The sequence below is a fragment of the Symphalangus syndactylus genome, chromosome Y, assembly GCF_028878055.3.
Source record: "Symphalangus syndactylus isolate Jambi chromosome Y, NHGRI_mSymSyn1-v2.1_pri, whole genome shotgun sequence".
Taxonomy (NCBI): domain Eukaryota; kingdom Metazoa; phylum Chordata; class Mammalia; order Primates; family Hylobatidae; genus Symphalangus; species Symphalangus syndactylus.
This window is the reverse complement of record NC_072448.2, coordinates 6,802,600-6,821,895: the sequence shown is the minus strand read 5'-3', so window position 1 is coordinate 6,821,895 and position 19,296 is coordinate 6,802,600. Positions and strand designations below refer to the sequence as shown.

At 55.3% G+C, this 19,296-nt stretch overlaps 1 protein-coding gene across 1 annotated transcript; it reads left to right on the top strand.

Moving 5' to 3' along the window:
* The first annotated feature begins 9,236 nt into the window (after positions 1-9,236).
* On the top strand, positions 9,237-18,119 carry LOC134736079 (uncharacterized). The gene is made up of 3 exons (XM_063635391.1): positions 9,237-9,252; positions 9,303-10,368; positions 15,354-18,119. Exons 1-2 carry the CDS (start codon positions 9,237-9,239, stop codon positions 10,361-10,363), a joined length of 1,077 nt encoding a protein of 358 aa, XP_063491461.1. The 3' UTR covers positions 10,364-10,368; positions 15,354-18,119.
* Positions 18,120-19,296: the final 1,177 nt, after the last annotated feature.

The window sequence follows — 19,296 nt, the reverse complement described above, 5'->3', positions numbered from 1 at the left end:
GAAAGGAAATGGTAATATAGCTGGAAAAGGTATCCTGGGGTCATTAGAGGATTTTACACTTCGTCTTAGAAAGGGATATTGACAGGAGGCCAGAACTTCTAGATCCTCTTGAATTTCAAAAAATACTTCCAGGCCTGGACAATATCGGGAGGCCTCATCTCTACAAAATAAAAATTAAGAAATTAGCCGGGTGCGGTGGCACACTCCTGTAGTCCCACCTACTCTGGAGGTTGAGGCGGGAAGATCAATTGAGCTATGGCGGCCGAGGCTGCAGTCAGCTGTGATCATGCCACTGCACTCCTGCCTGGGTGAAAGAGCAAGACCCTGAAAAAAAAGGGATGGAAGGAAAGACGGAGGGGAGGGGGGGAGGAGGGAGGGAGGGATGCAGGAAAGAAGGAAGAAAGAAAGAAAGTGGCTTAAGCTAAGAGAGCTGTGTGTGGTCCCCAGCTCCCACCCCCACCAAGGGGCCTGCAAACCCACGGAGGGGCAGGTTGTCTTGACGTGGAGCCACAGGGACGGGGGGACCTGAACTGTAGGGGTTAGGATTAGGGTTAGGGTTAGGCTTTGAGGTTTCGGGTCACAGAATCTAGATGGGTTTGGTCCTGGGAAAATTCCAGGTCTGGGCTTTGTGGTTGGGGGTTGGTCTCAGGTGAGATGCGACAGGTTTACAGTGTTTGCAAGGTATGTACAGATTCGTACGGTGCTATTCCTTGAATGTGTTCTCCAGATTTCATGTTTTTGCAATTTTTTTTTCTTTTCTTTTTTTTTTTGAGATGGTGTCTCGCTCTGTCATCTATCACCGAGGCTGGAGTGCAATGGTGCGATCTCGGCTCACTGCAACCTCTGCCTCCCAGGTTCAAGCGATTCTCGCACCTCAGCCTCCCGGTAGCTGGCATTGTAGCAGGACAAGCCGCAGACAAAATTCCTCAGACACCGTGTTAAAGAAGTAAGGGCTTTATTCGCCCGGGAGTGTCGGCACCGTTGCCTCTTAAGAACCGAGCTCCCCGAAAAAGAAATTCCTGGCCCTTTTAAGTACTTACGACTCTAATGGGTTCACCTGAAAGGGTCGTGATAGATGGAGCAATCGTGGGGAACGTGACTGAGGGCTACATGCAGCAGATAACAGTACAGAAAGTTTTTCAGTGCTTCCTCATACAGTGTCTGGAATTTACACATAACACAAGTAGTTTAGGTCAGGAGTTAATATTATTATTATGTTTAACCACCATGGCCGGGTGGTGGCATCATATTCGTCTAGCTATTTATCTGACTTCTATTTTTTTTTTTTTTTTTTTTTTTTAGCTTTTTTGCTTTCTCCCTTTTTCCGTTTTATAAACTAAGGAAGGGGTGTGTGGAAGGGAAGGGCAGCAGGAGAAGTGATGGTCTCCTTCCTTACGATTACAGGCACCGGGCTTCATTCCTTGCTAATTTTTTTTTTTTTTTTTGTATTTTTAGTAGAGATGGGGGTTTCACCATGTTGGCCAGGCTGGTCTTGAACTCCTGACCTCAGGTGATCGTCGGCCTCGGCCTCTGAAAGTGCTGGGATTAAAAGCACAAGGCACGGCGCCCAGCCATGTGTTGGCAATTTAATCCCCAAATTCATGTCCTGATTGGAGATGTGGCCTTTGGGAGGTAATTAGGATGAGATAAGGTCATTAGGGTGGGTCCCAGTCATGGGACTCGTGGCTTTATATGATGAGGAAGAGAGACTGGAGCGGACACGCACTCTTGCCCTCTCCTCCCTCGCCCGCACTCTCGCTCTCCCCTCCCCTGCCATGTGCAGCCCTACCCAGCCACCAGAACTCGCCCTCCCCTCCCCGGCCATGAGTGGACACGGACTCCCGTCCTCCCGCTCTCCCGCCATGTGCCGCCCTCCACTGGGCGGGGATGCTCTGGGCCATGTGGTGATTGGGGTCCAGCGGCCGCGAGCCTCCGCTGCTCCTCGGCCTCGTGGGCCTGAGCGCTGGGTGGGGCCGCGGGTGGGCGTCAGGGGCCAGGCTGGGCGCCGAGGTCTGCAAAGGGGCGGAGAAGACAGGCTTGGGCTCCCCGCAGAGGCTGCCAGGGGGCGGCGGTGCACCTCCCACCCGGGTCACCTCGGTGCCACCCATCCCTGCCTCAGGGCAGGCGGACCCACGGCCCTCCACGCCCTCCCTCGCTCGCGTCCTGCCCGGCTGGCCGCTGTTCGCATCCTCTGGGTAACTCCGTGGGGTCCCGCCCATTCGGGCGACTGCCCAGGCTGCAGCCCACCAGCTAATCTCGGCTATCTTTCCTCACTCAGTTCTTCGCCTCCACCTGCTTCGGCTCTTTTCGTCACCCCTCTTTACTCCTCGTTCCTCTCCGTCACTTTCCGTCATCTCCGTTTAGGCTCAGCCTGCTTCATCTCACCATTTCGCTTTCCTCTTTGTCGCTCTCTGATAAATTTCGTGACTCTTCGTCACTGTCCGTCAGTCCCCGTCACTTTCCGTCAATTCTCGCCACTTTCCGTCGCCCTCCGCCGCCCTTTAGCTCCGCTCGGCTCATCTCCGTCAGGCATCGTCTACTTTCGTCACTCTCCGTCACTCTCCGGCTGCTCCCTACCCCACACTCCATGGAGAAAGCCTCAGGGACTTTTCCTGCCCTTAGACCTTTTCCGTCACTCTCCGATCCTGCTGTCTCTTCAGTCTCTGGTTATTTCTGGTCTGCCCGTGACTCTGTCCCCCTCCCTTCACTCCTGGGAGAGTGGGCCGGTCCCTCCTGAGAGGCCTCTCCCCACTACCCGGCCTGACTGATGGTGGTGAGCGGGTCTCGGGGTGATCTCGAGGGGAGGAGCGGGCGTCTGGGGGTGGTCCCGAGGGTGTCCCGAGGGAGGGAGCTGGAGGAGTGTCTGGAGGTGGCCCCGTGGGGGTCCGGAGGACAGGAACAGGGCGTCTGGGGGTCCGGAGGCGAGGAGCGGGGGGTCTGGGTGTGGGTTTCAGGGGTGGAGTATGGGGTCTCCCTGTGGTCCGGAGGATGGAGAGGGGGTCTGGGGTTGGTCCCGAGGGGAGGAGCGGGGGATCTGGGTTTGGTTTTCAGGGGTGGAGCATGGGGTCTCCCTGTGGTCTGGAGGGTGGAGCAGGGGGTCTGGGGGTTGTACTTATGGACGGGACAGGGCTATTTTTCTTTTTGGTCCGGTTCCCATCTGCTGAGCTGGGGGTCCTTGTGATCCTGACAGGTGGGGCAGCATGGGAGGGTCAAGGCGAGGGGAAGGAAGGAGTGGCGGCCTGGTCCGAAGGGGGCAGGAAAGGGTTTGTGCTTCAGTTCTGATGTGCGACCCATCCATAGGAGAATGGACACCTCTGACTCTCCCATTCCTGGCCAGTGGCAGGGCCCAGTAGCTGCCTTCCCTGGCTGTCCTCGAGGCTCACTGGAGGATACTTTTTTCATTCTGGCAATTTTTAAAAAATTCTTTTATCGATCTCAGTGAGTTCAAAGGTGCCTGTGTGCAGGCATAGGTCCGTTCCTTGCCTACGTTCCACTCTAGTCGGCTGTAAGGAAATGGTAATATAGCTGGAAAAGGTATCCTGGGGTGATGAGAGGATTTTACATTTCATCTCAGAAAGGGATATTGACAGGAGGCCAGAACTTCTAGATCCTCTTGAATTTCAGGAAATACTTCCAAGCCTGGACCATATCAGGAGTCCTCATCTCTCCAAAATAAAAATTAAGAAATTAGCCGGGTGCGGTGGCACACTCCTGTAGTCCCACCTACTCTGGATGCTGAGACTGGAAGATCACTTGAGCTATGGCGGCCGAGGCTGCAGTCAGCTGTGATCATGCAACTGCACTCCAGCCTGGGTGAAAGAGCAAGACCCTGAAAAAAAAGGGAGGGAAGGAAGGAGGGAGGGGAGGGGGAGGGGGGGACGGAGGGAGGGAGGGATGCAGGAAAGAATGAAGAAAGAAAGAAAATGGCTTAAGCTAAGAGAGCTCTGTGTGGTCCCCAGCTCCCACCCCCAGCAAGGGGCCGGCAAACCCATGGAGGGGCAGGTTGTCTTGACGTGGAGCCACAGGGACAGGGGGACCTGAACTGTAGGGGTTAGGATTAGGGTTAGGGTTAGGCTTTGAGGTTTCGGGTTATAGAATCTAAATGGGTTTGGTCCTGGGAAAATTCCAGGTCTGGGCTTTGTGGTTGGGGGTTGGTCTCAGGTGAGATACGACAGGTTTACAGTGTTTGCAAGGTATGTACAGATTCATATGGTGCTATTGGTTGAATGTGTTCTCAGGATTTCATGGTTTGGCAATTTTTTTTCTTCTTTTTTTAGATAGTGTCTCACTCTGTCATCTATCACCCACGCTGGAGTGCAATGGTGCGATCTAGGCTCACTGCAACCTCTGCCTCCCAGGTTCAAGCGATTCTCCCACCTCAGCCTCCCGGTAGCTGGCATTGTAGCAGGACAAGCCACAGAAATATTCCTCAGACACCGGGTTAAAGAAAGAAGGGCTAGGCCGGGCGCGGTGGCTCACGCTTGTAATCCCAGCACTTTGGGAGGCCGAGGCGGGTGGATCACGAGGTCAGGAGATCGAGACCACAGTGAAACCCCGTCTCTACCAAAAATACAAAAAATTAGCCGGGCGTGGTGGCGGGCGCCTGTAGTCCCAGCTACTCAGAGAGGCTGAGGCAGGAGAATGGCGTGAACCCGGGAGGTGGAGCTTGCAGTGAGCCGAGATTGCGCCACTGCACTCCAGCCTGGGCGACAGAGCAAGACTCCGTCTCAAAAAAAAAAAAAAAAAAAAGAAAGAAGTGCTTTCTTCGGCCAGGAGGGTCAGCACCCTTGCGTCTTAAGACCCGAGCTCTCCGAAAAAGGAATTCCTGGGCCTTTTAAGGGTTTACGACTGTAAGAGGTTCACATGAAAGGGTCGTGATAGGCCGGGCGCGGTGGCTCACGCTTGTAATCCCAGCACTTTGGGAGGCCGAGGCGGGCGGATCACGAGGTCAGGAGATCGAGACCACAGTGAAACCCCGTTTCTACTAAAAATACAAAAAAATTAGCCGGGCGTGGTGGCGGGCGCCTGTAGTCCCAGCTACTCGGAGAGGCTGAGGCAGTAGAATGGCGTGAACCTGGGAGGCGGAGCTTGCAGTGAGCCGAGACTGCGCCACTGCACTCCAGCCTGGGCGACAGAGCTAGACTCCGTCTCAAAAAAAAAAAAAAAAAAAAAAAAAAGAAAGGGTCGTGATAGATGGAGCAAGCGTGGGGAAAGTGACTGATGGCTACATGCATCAGATAACAGTACAGAAAGTTTTTCAGTGCTTCCTCATACAGTGTCTGGAATTTGCAGATAACACAAATAGTTTACGTCTGGGGCTAATATTATTATTTTAACCACCAGGGCCGGGTGGTGGTGCCAAGGTCGTCCAGGTATTTATCTTACTTCTGGTTTTTTTTTTTTTTTTTTTTTTAGCTTTTTGCGTTCTCCCTTTTTCCCTGTTTTATAAACTAAGGAAGGGGTGTGGGGAAGGGAAGGGCAGCAGAAGTGGTGGTCTCCTTCCTTAGGATTACAGGCACTGGGCTTCATTCCTTGCTAATTTTTTTTTTGTGTGTATTTTTAGTAGAGATGGGGGTTTCAGCATGTTGGCCAGGCTGGTCTTGAACTCCTGGCCTCAGGTGATCACCCGCCTCGGCCTCTGAAAGTGCTGGGATTAAAAGCACAAGGCACAGCGCCCAGCCATGTATTGGCAATTTAATCCCCAAATTCATGTCCTGATTGGAGATGTGGCCCTTGGCAGGTAATTAGGATTAAATAAGGTCATCAGGGTGGGTGGCTTTATATGATGAGGAAGAGAGACTGGAGCGGACACGCACTCTTGCCCTCTCCTCCCTCGCCGGCACTCTCGCTCTCCCCTCCCCTGCCATGTGCAGCCCTCCCCAGCCACCAGAACTCGCCCTCCCCTCCCCGGCCATGAGTGGACAGGGACTCCCGTCCTCCCGCCATGTGCCGCCCTCCACTGGGCGGGGATGCTCTGGGCCATGTGCTGCTTGGGGTCCAGGGGCCGCGAGCCTCCGCTGCTCCTCGGACTCGTGGGCCTGGGCGCTGGGTGGGGCCGCGGGTGCTCGTCAGGGTCCAGGCTGGGCGCCAAGGTCTGCAAAGGGGCGGAGACGACGGGCTTGTGCTCCCCGCAGAGGCTGCCAGGGGACGGCGGTGCACCTCCCACCGTGGTCACCTCGATGCCACCCATGCCTGCATCAGGGCAGGCGGACCCACGGCCGTCCACGCCCTCCCTCGCTCGCGTCCTGCCCGGCTGCCGCTGTGCGCATCCTCTCGGTAACTCCGTGGGGTCCCGCCCATTCGGGCAACTGCCCAGGCTGCAGCCCACCAGCTAATCTCGGCTATCTTCGCACACTCAGTTCTTCGCCTCCACCAGCTTCGGCTCTTTTCGTCACCCCTCTTTACTCCTCGTTCCTCTCCGTCACTTTCCGTCGTCTCCGATTAGGCTCGGCCTGCGGCATCTTCTCTCATCTGTGTTGCGCTCTGACAAATTTCGTGAATCTTCGTCACTGTCCGTCAGTTTCCGTTACTTTCCGTCAATTCTCGCCACTTTCCGTCGCTCTCCGTCGTCCTTCAGCAGCGCTTGGCTCTTCTCCGTCGGGCATCGTCTACTTTCGTCACTCTCCGTCACTCTCCAGCTGCTCCCTACCCCACACTCCGGGTGCAGAAAGCCTCAGGGAGTTTTCCTGCCCTTAGACCTTTTCCGTCACTCTCCGATCCTGCTGTCTCTGTCAGTCTCTGGTTATTTCTGGTCTGCCCGTGACTCTGTCCTCCTCCCTTCACTCCTGGGAGAGTGGCCTGGTCTCTCCTGAGAGGCCTCTCCCCACTACCCGGCCTGACTGATGGTGGTGAGCGGGTGTCGGGGTGATCCCGAGGGGAGGAGCGGGGGTCTGGGGGTGGTCCCGAGAGGGTCCCGAGGGGAGGATCCGGAGGAGGGTCTGGAGGTGGCCCCGTGGGGGTCCCGACAGGAGGATCGGGGGTCTGGGGGTGGCGCCGAGGGAAGGAGCGGTCTGGTGTGGTCCGGAGGACAGGAGCAGGGCGTCTGGGGGTCCGGAAGGGAGGAGCGGGGGGTCTGGGTGTGGGTTTCAGGGGTGGAGTATGGGGTCTCCCTGTGGTCCGGAGGATGGAGAGGGGGTCTGGGGTTGGTCCCGAGGGGAGGAGCGGGAGGTCTCGGTTTGGTTTTCAGGGGTGGAGCATGGGGTCTCCCCGTGGTCTGGAGGGTGGAGCAGGGGGTCTGGGGGTGGTACTTATCGGCGGGACAGGGCTATTTCTCTTTTTGGTCCGGTTCCCATCTGCTGAGCTGGGGATCCTTGCGATCCTGACAGGTGGGGCAGCATGGGAGGGTCAAGGCGAGGGGAAGAAAGGAGTGGCGGCCTGGTCCCAAGGGGGCAGGAAAGGGTTTGTGGTTCAGTTCTGATGTGCCACCCATCCATAGGAGAATGGACACCTCTGACTCTCCCATTCCTGGCCAGTGGCAGGGCCCAGTAGCTGCCTTCCCTGGCTGTCCTCGAGGCTCACTGGAGGATACTTTTTTCATTCTGGCAATTTTTTAAAAATTCTTTTATAGATCTCAGTGAGTTCAAAGGTGCCCGTGTGCAGGTATAGGTCCGTTCTTTGCCTACGTTCCACTCTAGTCCGCTGAAAGGAAATGGTAATATAGCTGGAAAAGGTATCCTGGGGTGATTAGAGGATTTTACATTTCATCTTAGAAAGGGATATTGATAGGACGCCAGAACTTCTAGATCCTCTTGAATTTCAAAAAATACTTCCAGGCCTGGACAATATCGGGAGGCCTCATCTCTACAAAATAAAAATTAAGAAATTAGCCGGGTGCGGTGGCACACTCCTGTAGTCCCACCTACTCTGGAGGCTGAGGCAGGAAGATTAATTGAGGTATGGCGGCCGAGGCTGCAGTCAGCTGTGATCATGCCACTGCACTCCTGCCTGGGTGAAAGAGCAAGACCCTGAAAAAAAAGGGAGGGAAGGAAGGAAGGATGGGAGGCGGAGGGGGGGACGGAGGGAGGGAGGGATTCAGGAAAGAAGGAAGAAAGAAAGAAAATGGCTTAAGCTAAGAGAGCTGTGTGTGGTCCCCAGCTCCCACCCCCACCAAGGGGCCTGCAAACCCACGGAGGGGCAGATTGTCTTCACGTGGAGCCACAGGGACGGGGGGACCTGAACTGTAGGGGTTAGGATTAGGGTTAGGGTTAGGCTTTGAGGTTTCGGTTTATAGAATCTAGATGGGTTTGGTCCTGGGAAAATTCCAGGTCTGGGCTTTGTGGTTGGGGGTTGGTCTCAGGTGAGATGCGACAGGTTTACAGTGTTTGCAAGGTATGTACAGATTCATATGGTGCTATTGCTTGAATGTGTTCTCCGGATTTCATGTTTTGGCAATTTTTTTTCTTCTTTTTTTAGATAGTGCCTCGCTCTGTCATCTATCACCCAGGCTGGAGTGCAGTGGTGCGATCTCGGCTCACTGCAACCTCTGCCTCCCCGGTTCAAGCGATTCTCGCACCTCAGCCTCCCGGTAGCTGGCATTGTAGCAGGACAAGCCACAGAAATATTCCTCAGACACCGGGTTAAAGAAAGAAGGGCTTTCTTCGGCCAGGAGGGTCAGCACCCTTGCGTCTTAAGAGCCGAGGTCTCCGAAAAAGGAATTCCTGGGCCTTTTAAGGGTTTACGACTCTAAGAGGTTCACATGAAAGGGTCGTGATAGATGGAGCAAGCGTGGGGAATGTGACTGAGGACTACATGCATCAGATAACAGTACAGAAAGTTTTTCAGTGCTTCCTCATACAGTGTCTGGAATTTGCAGATAACACAAATAGTTTACGTCTGGGGCTAATATTATTATTTTAACCACCAGGGCCGGGTGGTGGTGCCAAGGACGTCCAGCTATTTATCTTACTTCTCTTTTTTTTTTTAGCTTTTTGCTTTCTCCCTTTTTCCGTGTTTTATAAACTAAGGAAGGGGTGTGGGGAAGGGAACGGCAGCAGGAGAAGTGGTGGTCTCCTTCCTTAGGATTACAGGCACTGGGCTTCATTCCTTGCTAATTTTTCTTTTTGTTTTGTATTTTTAGTAGAGATGGGGTTTCACCATGTTGGCCAGGCTGGTCTTGAACTCCTGACCTCAGGTGATCGTCGGCCTCGGCCTCTGAAAGTGCTGGGATTAAAAGCACAAGGCACGGTGCCCAGCCATGTGTTGGCAATTTAATCCCCAAATTCATGTCCTGATTGGAGATGTGGCCCTTGGCAGGTAATTAGGATTAAATAACGTCATCAGGGTGGGTGGCTTTATATGATGAGGAAGAGAGACTGGAGCAGACACGCACTCTTGCCCTCTCCTCCCTCGCCGGCACTCTCGCTCTCCCCTCCCCTGCCATGTGCAGCCCTCCCCAGCCACCAGAACTCGCCCTCCCCTCCCCGGCCATGAGTGGACACGGACTCCCGTCCTCCCGCCCTCCCGCCATGTGCCGCCCTCCACTGGGCGGGGATGCTCTGGGCCACGTGCTGCTTGGGGTCCAGGGGCAGCGAGCCTCCGCCGTTCCTTGGACTTGTGGGCCCGGGCGCTGGGTGGGGCCGCGGGTGGGCGTCAGGGGCCAGGCTGGGCGCCGAGGTCTTCAAAGGGGCGGAGACGACGGGCTTGGGCTCCCCGCAGAGGCTGCCAGGGGGCGGCGGTGCACCTCCCACCCGGGTCACCTCGGTGCCACCCATGCCTGCATCAGGGCAGGCGGACCCACGGCCCTCCACGCCCTCCCTCGCTCGCGTCCTGCCCGGTTGCCGCTGTTCGCATCCTCTCGGTAACTCCGTGGAGTCCCGCCCATTCGGGCGACTGCCCAGGCTGCAGCCCGCCAGCTAATCTCGGCTATCTTTTCCTCACTCAGTTCTTCGCCTCCACCAGCTTCGGCTCTTTTCGTCACCCCTCTTTACTCCTCGTTCCTCTCCGTCACTTTCCGTCATCTCCGATTAGGCTCGGCCTGCTGCATCTCCTTTCCTCTGTGTCGCGCTCTGACAAATTTCGTGAGTCTTCGTCACTGTCCGTCAGTTTCCGTTACTTTCCTTCAATTCTCGCCACTTTCCGTCACTCTCCGCCGCCCTTTACCTCCGCTCGGCTCTTCTCCGTCAGGCATCGTCTACTTTCGTCACTCTCCGTCACTCTCCGGCTGCTCCCTACCCCACACTACGGGTGGAGAAAGCCTCAGGGACATTTCCTGCCCTTAGACCTTTTCCGTCACTATCCGATCCTGCTGTCTCTTCAGTCCCTGGTTATTTGTGGTCTGCCCGTGACTCTGTCCTCCTCCCTTCACTCCTGGGAGAGTGGCCTGGTCTCTCCTGAGAGGCCTCTCCCCACTACCCGGCCTGACTGATGGTGGTGAGCGGGTCTCGGGGTGATCCCGAGGGGAGGAGCGGGGGTATGGGGGTGGTCCCGAGGGGGTCCCGAGGGAGGGAGCGGCAGGAGTGTCTGGAGGTGGCCCCGTGGGGGTCCCGACAGGAGGATCGGGGGTCTGGGGGTGGCGCCGAGGGAAGGAGCGGTCTGGTGTGGTCCGGAGGACAGGAGCAGGGCGTCTGGGGGTCCGGAGGGGAGGAGAGGGGGGTCTGGGTGTGGGTTTCAGGGGTGGAACATCGGGTCTCCCTGTGGTACGGAGGATGGAGAGGGGGTCTGGGGTTGGTCCCGAGGGGAGGAGCGGGGGGTCTCGGTTTGGTTTTCAGGGGTGGAGCATGGGGTCTCCCCGTGGTCTGGAGGGTGGAGCAGGGGGTCTGGGGGTGGTACTTATCGGCGGGACAGGGCTATTTCTCTTTTTGGTCCGGTTCCCATCTGCTGAGCTGGGGGTCCTTGCGATCCTGACAGGTGGGGCAGCATGGGAGGGTGAAGGTGAGGGGAAGGAAGGAGTGGCGGCCTGGTCCCAAGGGGAGTAGGAAATAGGTTCATGGTTCAGTTCTGATGTACGACCCATCCATAGGAGAATGGACACCTCTCACTCCCCCGTTCCTGGCCAGTGGCAGGGCCCACTAGCTGCCTTCCCTGGCTGTCCTCGAGGCTCACTGGAAATACTTTTTGTTCATTGTGGCAAATTTTTAAAAATTCTTCTATACATCTCCATGAGTTGAAAGCTGCCTCTCTGCCGGCATAGTTCCGTTCTTTGCCTACATTCCACTCTACTCGGCTGAAAGGAAATGGTAATATAGCTGGAAAAGGTATCCTGGGGTCATTAGAGGATTTTACACTTCGTCTTAGAAAGGGATATTGACAGGAGGCCAGAAGTTCTAGATGCTCTTGAATTTCAAAAAATACTTCCAGGCCTGGACAATATCGGGAGGCCTCTTCTCTACAAAATAAAAATTAGGAAATTAGCCGGGTGCGGTGGCACACTCCTGTAGTCCCACCTACTCTGGAGGCTGAGGCAGGAAGATCAATTGAGCTATGGCGGCCGAGGCTGCAGTCAGCTGTGATCATGCCACTGCACTCCTGCCTGGGTGAAAGAGCAAGACCCTGAAAAAAAAGGGATGGAAGGAAAGACGGAGGGGAGGGGGGGAGGAGGGAGGGAGTGATGCAGGAAAGAAGGAAGAAAGAAAGAAAGTGGCTTAAGCTAAGAGAGCTGTGTGTGGTCCCCAGCTCCCAACCCCACCAAGGGGCCTGCAAACCCACGGAGGGGCAGGTTGTCTTGACGTGGAGCCACAGGGACGGGGGGACCTGAACTGTAGGGGTTAGGATTAGGGTTAGGGTTAGGCTTTGAGGTTTCGGGTCACAGAATCTAGATGGGTTTGGTCCTGGGAAAATTCCAGGTCTGGGCTTTGTGGTTGGGGGTTGGTCTCAGGTGAGATAAGACAGGTTTACAGTGTTTGCAAGGTATGTACAGATTCATATGGTGCTATTGCTTGAATGTGTTCTCCGGATTTCATGTTTTGGCAATTTTTTTTTCTTCTTTTTTTAGATAGTGCCTCGCTCTGTCATCTATCACCCAGGCTGGAGTGCAATGGTGCGATCTCGGCTCACTGCAACCTCTGCCTCCCAGGTTCAAGCGATTCTGGCACCTCAGCCTCCCGGTAGCTGGCATTGTAGCACGACAAGCCACAGAAATATTCCTCAGACACCGGGTTAAAGAAAGAAGGGCTTTCTTCGGCCAGGAGGGTCAGCACCCTTGCGTCTTAAGACCCGAGCTCTCCGAAAAAGGAATTCCTGGGCCTTTTAAGGGTTTACGACTGTAAGAGGTTCACATGAAAGGGTCGTGATAGATGGAGCAAGCGTGGGGAATGTGACTGAGGGCTACATGCATCAGATAACAGTACAGAAAGTTTTTCAGTGCTTCCTCATACAGTGTCTGGAATTTGCAGATAACACAAATAGTTTACGTCTGGGGCTAATATTATTATTTTAACCACCAGGGCCGGGTGGTGGTGCCAAGGACGTCCAGCTATTTATCTTACTTCTCTCTTTTTTTTTTTTTTTTTTAGCTTTTTGCTTTCTCCCTTTTTCCCTGTTTTATAAACTAAGGAAGGGGTGTGGGGAAGGGAACGGCAGCAGGAGAAGTGGTGGTCTCCTTCCTTAGGATTACAGGCACTGGGCTTCATTCCTTGCTAATTTTTCTTTTTGTTTTGTATTTTTAGTAGAGATGGGGGTTTCACCATGTTGGCCAGGCTGGTCTTGAACTCCTGACCTCAGGTGATCGTCGGCCTCGGCCTCTGAAAGTGCTGGGATTAAAAGCACAAGGCACGGTGCCCAGCCATGTGTTGGCAATTTAATCCCCAAATTCATGTCCTGAGTGGAGATGTGGCGTTTGGGAGGTAATTAGGATTAGATAAGGTCATTAGGGTGGGTCCCAGTCATGGGACTCGTGGCTTTATATGGTGAGGAAGAGAGACTGGAGCGGACACGCACTCTTGCCCTCCTCTCTCGCCGGCACTCTCGCTCTCCCCTCCCCTGCCATGTGCAGCCCTCCCCAGCCACCAGGACTCGCCCTCCCATCCCCGGCCATGAGTGGACACGAAATCCCGTCCTCCCGCTCTCCCGCCATGTGCCGCCCTCCACTGGGCGGGGATGCTCTGGGCCATGTGCTGCTTGGGGTCCAGGGGCCGCGAGCCTCCGCTGCTCCTCGGCCTCGTGGGCCTGGGCGCTGGGTGGGGCCGCGGGTGCGCGTCAGGGGCCAGGCTGGGCGCCGAGGTCTGCAAAGGGGCGGAGAAGACCGGCTTGGGCTCCGCGCAGAGGCTGCCAGGGGGCGGCGGTGCACCTCCCACCCGGGTCACCTCGATGCCACCCATGCCTGCCTCAGGGCAGGCGGACCCACGGCCCTCCACGCCCTCCCTCGCTCGCGTCCTGCCCGGCTGCCGCTGTTCGCATCCTGTCGGTAACTCCGTGGGCTCCCGCCCATTCGGGCGACTGCCCAGGCTGCAGCCCACCAGCTAATCTCGGCTATTTTTCCTCACTCAGTTCTTCGCTTCAACCAGCTTCGGCTCTTTTCGTCACCCCTATTTAATCCTCGTTCCTCTCCGTCACTTTCCGTCATCTCCGATTAGGTTCGGCCTGCCGCATCTCCTTTCCTCTGCGTCGCTCTCTGACAAATTTCGTGAATCTTCGTCATTGTCCGTTAGTTTCCGTCAGTTCTCGCCAATTTCCGTCACTCTCCGCCGCCCTTCAGCTCCGCTCGGCTGTTCTCCGTCAGGCATCGTCTACTTTCGTCACTCTCCGGCTGCTCCCTACCCCACACTGCATGGAGAAAGCCGCAGGGACTTTTCCTGCCCTTAGACCTTTTCCGTCACTCTCCAATCCTGCTGTCTCTTCAGTCCCGGGTTATTTCTGGTCTGCCCGTGACTCTGTCCTCCTCCCTTCACTCCTGGAAGAGTGGCCTGATCTCTCCTGAGAGGCCTCTCCCCTCTACCCGGCCTGACTGATGGTGGTCAGCGGGTCTCGGGGTAATCCCGAGGGGAGGAGCGGGGGTCTCGGGGTGGTCCCGAGAGCGTCCCGAGGGAAGGAGCGGAGGGAGGGTCTGGAGGCGGCCCCGTGGGGGTCCCGACAGGAGGATCGGGGGTCTGGGGGTGGCGCCGAGGGAAGGAGCGGTCTGGTGTGATCCTGAGGACAGGAACAGGGCGTCTGGGGGTCCGGAGGGGAGGAGCAGGGGTCTGGGTGTGGTTGTCACGGGTGGAGCATGGGGTCTCCCTGTGGTCTGGAGGGTGGAGCAGGGTGTCTGGGGGTGGTACTTATGGACGGGACAGGGCTATTTCTCTTTTTGGTCCGGTTTCCATCTGCTGAGCTGGGGGTCCTTGCGATCCTGACAGGTGGGGCACGATGGGAGGGTCAAGGCGAGGGGAAGGAAGGAGTGGCGGCCTGGTCCCAAGGGGCAGGAAAGGGTTTGTGCTTCAGTTCTGATTTGCGACCCATCTATAGGAGAATGAACACCTCTGACTCTCCCATTCCTGGCCAGTGGAAGGGCCCAGTAGCTGCCTTCCCTGGCTGACCTCGAGGCTCACTTGAGGATACTTTTTTCATTCTGGAAATTTTTAAAAAATTCTTTTATCGATCTCAGAGAGTTCAAAGGTGCCCGTGTGCAGGCATAGGTCCGTTCTTTGCCTACGTTCCACTCTAGTCCGCTGAAAGGAAATGGTAATATAGCTGGAAAAGGCATCCTGGGGTCATTAGAGGATTTTACATTTCATCTTAGAAAGGGATATTGACAGGAGGCCAGAATTTCTACATCCTCTTGAATTTCAAAAAATACTTCCAAGCCTGGACAATATCGGGAGGCCTCATCTCTACAAAATAAAAATCAAGAAATTAGCCGGGTGCGGTGGCACACTCCTGTAGTCCCACCTACTCTGGATGCTGAGACTGGAAGATCACTTGAGCTATGGCGGCCGAGGCTGCAGTCAGCTGTGATCATGCCACTGCACTCCTGCCTGGGTGAAAGAGCAAGACCCTGAAAAAAAAGGGAGGGAAGGAAGGAGGGAGGGGAGGGGGAGGGGGGGACGGAGGTAGGGAGGGATGCAGGAAAGAATGAAGAAAGAAAGAAAATGGCTTAAGCTAAGAGAGCTGTGTGTGGTCCCCAGCTCCCACCCCCAGCAAGGGGCCGGCAAACCCATGGAGGGGCAGATTGTCTTGACGTGGAGCCACAGGGACGGGGGGACCTGAACTGTAGGGGTTAGGGTCAGGGTTAGGGTTAGGCTTTGAGGTTTCGGGTTATAGAATCTAAATGGGTTTGGTCCTGGGAAAATTCCAGGTCTGGGCTTTGTGGTTGGGGGTTGGTCTCAGGTGAGATACGACAGGTTTACATTGTTTGCAAGGTATGTACAGATTCATATGGTGCTATTGGTTGAATGTGTTCTCAGGATTTCATGGTTTGGCAATTTTTTTTCTTCTTTTTTTAGATAGTGTCTCACTCTGTCATCTATCACCCACGCTGGAGTGCAATGGTGCGATCTAGGCTCACTGCAACCTCTGCCGCCCAGGTTCAAGCGATTCTCCCACGTCAGCCTCCCGGTAGCTGGCATTGTAGCAGGACAAGCCACAGAAATATTCCTCAGACACCGGGTTAAAGAAAGAAGGGCTTTCTTCGGCCAGGAGGGTCAGCACCCTTGCGTCTTAAGAGCCGAGGTCTCCGAAAAAGGAATTCCTGGGCCTTTTAAGGGTTTACGACTCTAAGAGGTTCACATGAAAGGGTCGTGATAGATGGAGCAAGCGTGGGGAATGTGACTGAGGACTACATGCATCAGATAACAGTACAGAAAGTTTTTCAGTGCTTCCTCATACAGTGTCTGGAATTTGCAGATAACAGAAATAGTTTACGTCTGGGGCTAATATTATTATTTTAACCACCAGGGCCGGGTGGTGGTGCCAGGGTCGTCCAGCTATTTATCTTACTTCTCTTTTTTTTTTTTAGCTTTTTGCTTTCTCCCTTTTTCCGTGTTTTATAAACTAAGGAAGGGGTGTGGGGAAGGGAACGGCAGCAGGAGAAGTGGTGGTCTCCTTCCTTAGGATTACAGGCACTGGGCTTCATTCCTTGCTAATTTTTCTTTTTGTTTTGTATTTTTAGTAGAGATGGGGGTTTCACCATGTTGGCCAGGCTGGTCTTGAACTCCTGACCTCAGGTGATCGTCGGCCTCGGCCTCTGAAAGTGCTGGGATTAAAAGCACAAGGCACGGTGCCCAGCCACGTGTTGGCAATTTAATCCCCAAATTCATGTCCTGATTGGAGATGTGGCCTTTGGGAGGTAATTAGGATGAGATAAGGTCATTAGGGTGGGTCCCAGTCATGGGACTCGTGGCTTTATATGATGAGGAAGAGAGACTGGAGCGGACACGCACTCTTGCCCTCTCCTCCCTCGCCGGCACTCTCGCTCTCCCCTCCCCTGCCATGTGCAGCCCTCCCCAGCCACCAGAACCCGCCCTCCCTTCCCCGGCCATGAGTGGACACGGACTCCCGCCCTCCCGCCATGTGCCACCCTCCACTGGGCGGGGATGCTCTGGGCCATGTGCTGCTTGGGGTCTAGCGGCCGCGAGCCTCCGCTGCTCGTCGGACTCGTGGGCCTGGGCGCTGGGTGGGGCCGCGGGTGGGCGTCAGGGGCCAGGCTTGGCGCCGAGGTCTGCAAAGGGGCGGAGAAGACCGGCTTGGGCTCCGCGCAGAGGCTGCCAGGGGGCGGCGGTGCACCTCCCACCCGGGTCACCTCGGTGCCACCCATGCCTGCCCCAGGGCAGGCGGACCCACGGCCCTCCACGCCCTCCCTCACTCTCGTCCCGCCCGGCTGCCGCTGTTCGCATCCTCTCGGTAACTCCGTGGGGTCCCGCCCATTCGGGCGACTGCCCAGGCTGCAGCCCACCAGCTAATCTCGGCTATCTTTCCTCACTCAGTTCTTCGCCTCCACCAGCTTCGGCTCTTTTCGTCACCCCTCTTTACTCCTCGTTCCTCTCCGTCACTTTCCGTCATCTCCGATTAGGCTCGGCCTGCTGCATCTCCTTTCCTCTGTGTCGCGCTCTGACAAATTTCGTGAATCTTCGTCACTGTCCGCAGTTTCCGTTACTTTCCGTCAATTCTCGCCACTTTCCGTCGCTCTCCGCCGCCGTTTACCTCCGCTCGGCTCTTCTCCGCCAGGCATCGTCTACTTTCGTCACTCTCCGGTGCTCCCTACCCCACACTCCGGGTGGAGAAAGCCTCAGGGACTTTTCCTGCCCTTAGACCTTTTCCGTCACTCTCCGATCCTGCTGTCTCTTCAGTCCCTGGTTATTTCTGGTCTGCCCGTGACTCTGTCCTCCTCCCTTCACTCCTGGGAGAGTGGCCTGGTCTCTCCTGAGAGGCCTCTCCCCACTACCCGGCCTGACTGATGGTGGTGAGCGGGTCTCGGGGTGATCTCGAGGGGAGGATCGGGAGGAGGGTCTGGAGGTGGCCCCGTGGGGGTCCCGACGGGAGGATCGGGGGTCTGGGGGTGGCGCCAAGGGAAGGAGCGGTCTGGTGTGGTCCTGAGGACAGGAGCAGGGGTCTCGGTTTGGTTTTCAGGGGTGGAGCATGGGGTCTCCCCGTGGTCTGGAGGGTGGAGCAGGGGGTCTGGGGTTGTACTTATGGACGGGACAGGGCTATTTCTCTTTTTGGTCCGGTTCCCATCTGCTGAGCTGGGGGTCCTTGTGATCCTGACAGGTGGGGCAGGATGGGAGGGTCAAGGTGAGGGGAAGGAAGGAGTGGCGGCCTGGTCTCAAGGGGGCAGGAAAGGGTTTGTGGTTCAGTTCTGATGTGCGAACCATCTATAGGAGAATGGACACGTGTGACTCTCCCATTCCTGGCCAGTGGCAGGGCCCAGTAGCTGCCTTCCCTGGCTGTCCTTGAGGCTCACTGGAGGATACTTTTTTCATTCTGGCAATTTTTAAAAAATTCTTTTATCGATCTCAGTGAGTTCAAAGGTGCCTGTGTGCAGGCATAGGTCCGTTCTTTGCCTACGTTCCACTCTAGTCGGCTGAAAGGAAATGGTAATATAGCTGGAAAAGGTATCCTGGGGTGATTAGAGGATTTTACATTTCATCTCAGAAAGGGATATTGACAGGACGCCAGAACTTCTAGATCCTCTTGAATTTCAAAAATTACTTCCAGGCCTGGACAATATCGGGAGGCCTCATCTCTACAAAATAAAAATTAAGAAATTAGCCGGGTGCGGTGACACATTCCTGTAGTCCCACCTACTCTGGAGGGTGAGGCAGGAAGATCAATTGAGCTATGGCGGCCAAGGCTGCAGTCCGGTGTGACCATGCGACTGCACTCCAGCCTGGGTGAGAGAGAAGACCCTGAAAAAAAAAGGGAGGGAAGGAAGGAGGGACCGGAGGGGGAAGGGGGGACGGAGGGAGGGAGGGATGCAGGAAAGAAGGAAGAAAGAAAGTGGCTTAAGCTAAGAGAGCTGTGTGTGGTCCCCAGCTCCCACCCCCACCAAGGGGCCTGCAAACCCACGGAGGGGCAGGTTGTCTTGACGTGGAGCCACAGGGACGGGGGGACCTGAACTATAGGGGTTAGGATTAGGGTTAGGGTTAGGCTTTGAGGTTTCTGGTCACAGAATATAGATGGGTTTGGTCCTGGGAAAATTCCAGGTCTGGGCTTTGTGGTTGGGGGTTGGTCTCAGGTGAGATGAGACAGGTTTACAGTGTTTGCAAGGTATGTACAGATTCATATGGTGCTATTGGTTGAATGTGTTCTCAGGATTTCATGGTTTGGCAATTTTTTTTCTTCTTTTTTTAGATAGTGTCTCACTCTGTCATCTATCACACAGGCTGGAGTGCCATGGTGCGATCTCGGCTCACTGCAACCTCTGCCTCCCAGGTTCAAGCGATTCTCGCACCTCAGCCTCCCGGTAGCTGGCATTGTAGCAGGACAAGCCACAGAAATATTCCTCAGACACCGGGTTAAAGAAAGAAGGGCTTTCTTCGGCCAGGAGGGTCAGCACCCTTGCGTCTTAAGACCCGAGCTCTCCGAAAAAGGAATTCCTGGGCCTTTTAAGGGTTTACGACTGTAAGAGGTTCACATGAAAGGGTCGTGATAGATGGAGCAAGCGTGGGGAATGTGACTGAGGGCTACATGCATCAGATAACAGTACAGAAAGCTTTTCAGTGCTTCCTCATACAGTGTCTGGAATTTGCAGATAACACAAATAGTTTACGTCTGGGGCTAATATTATTATTTTAACCACCAGGGCCGGGTGGTGGTGCCAAGGACGTCCAGCTATTTATCTTACTTCTCTTTTTTTTTTTTTTTTTTTAGCTTTTTGCTTTCTCACTTTTTCCCGGTTTTATAAACTAAGGAAGGGGTGTGGGGAAGGGAACGGCAGCAGGAGAAGTGGTG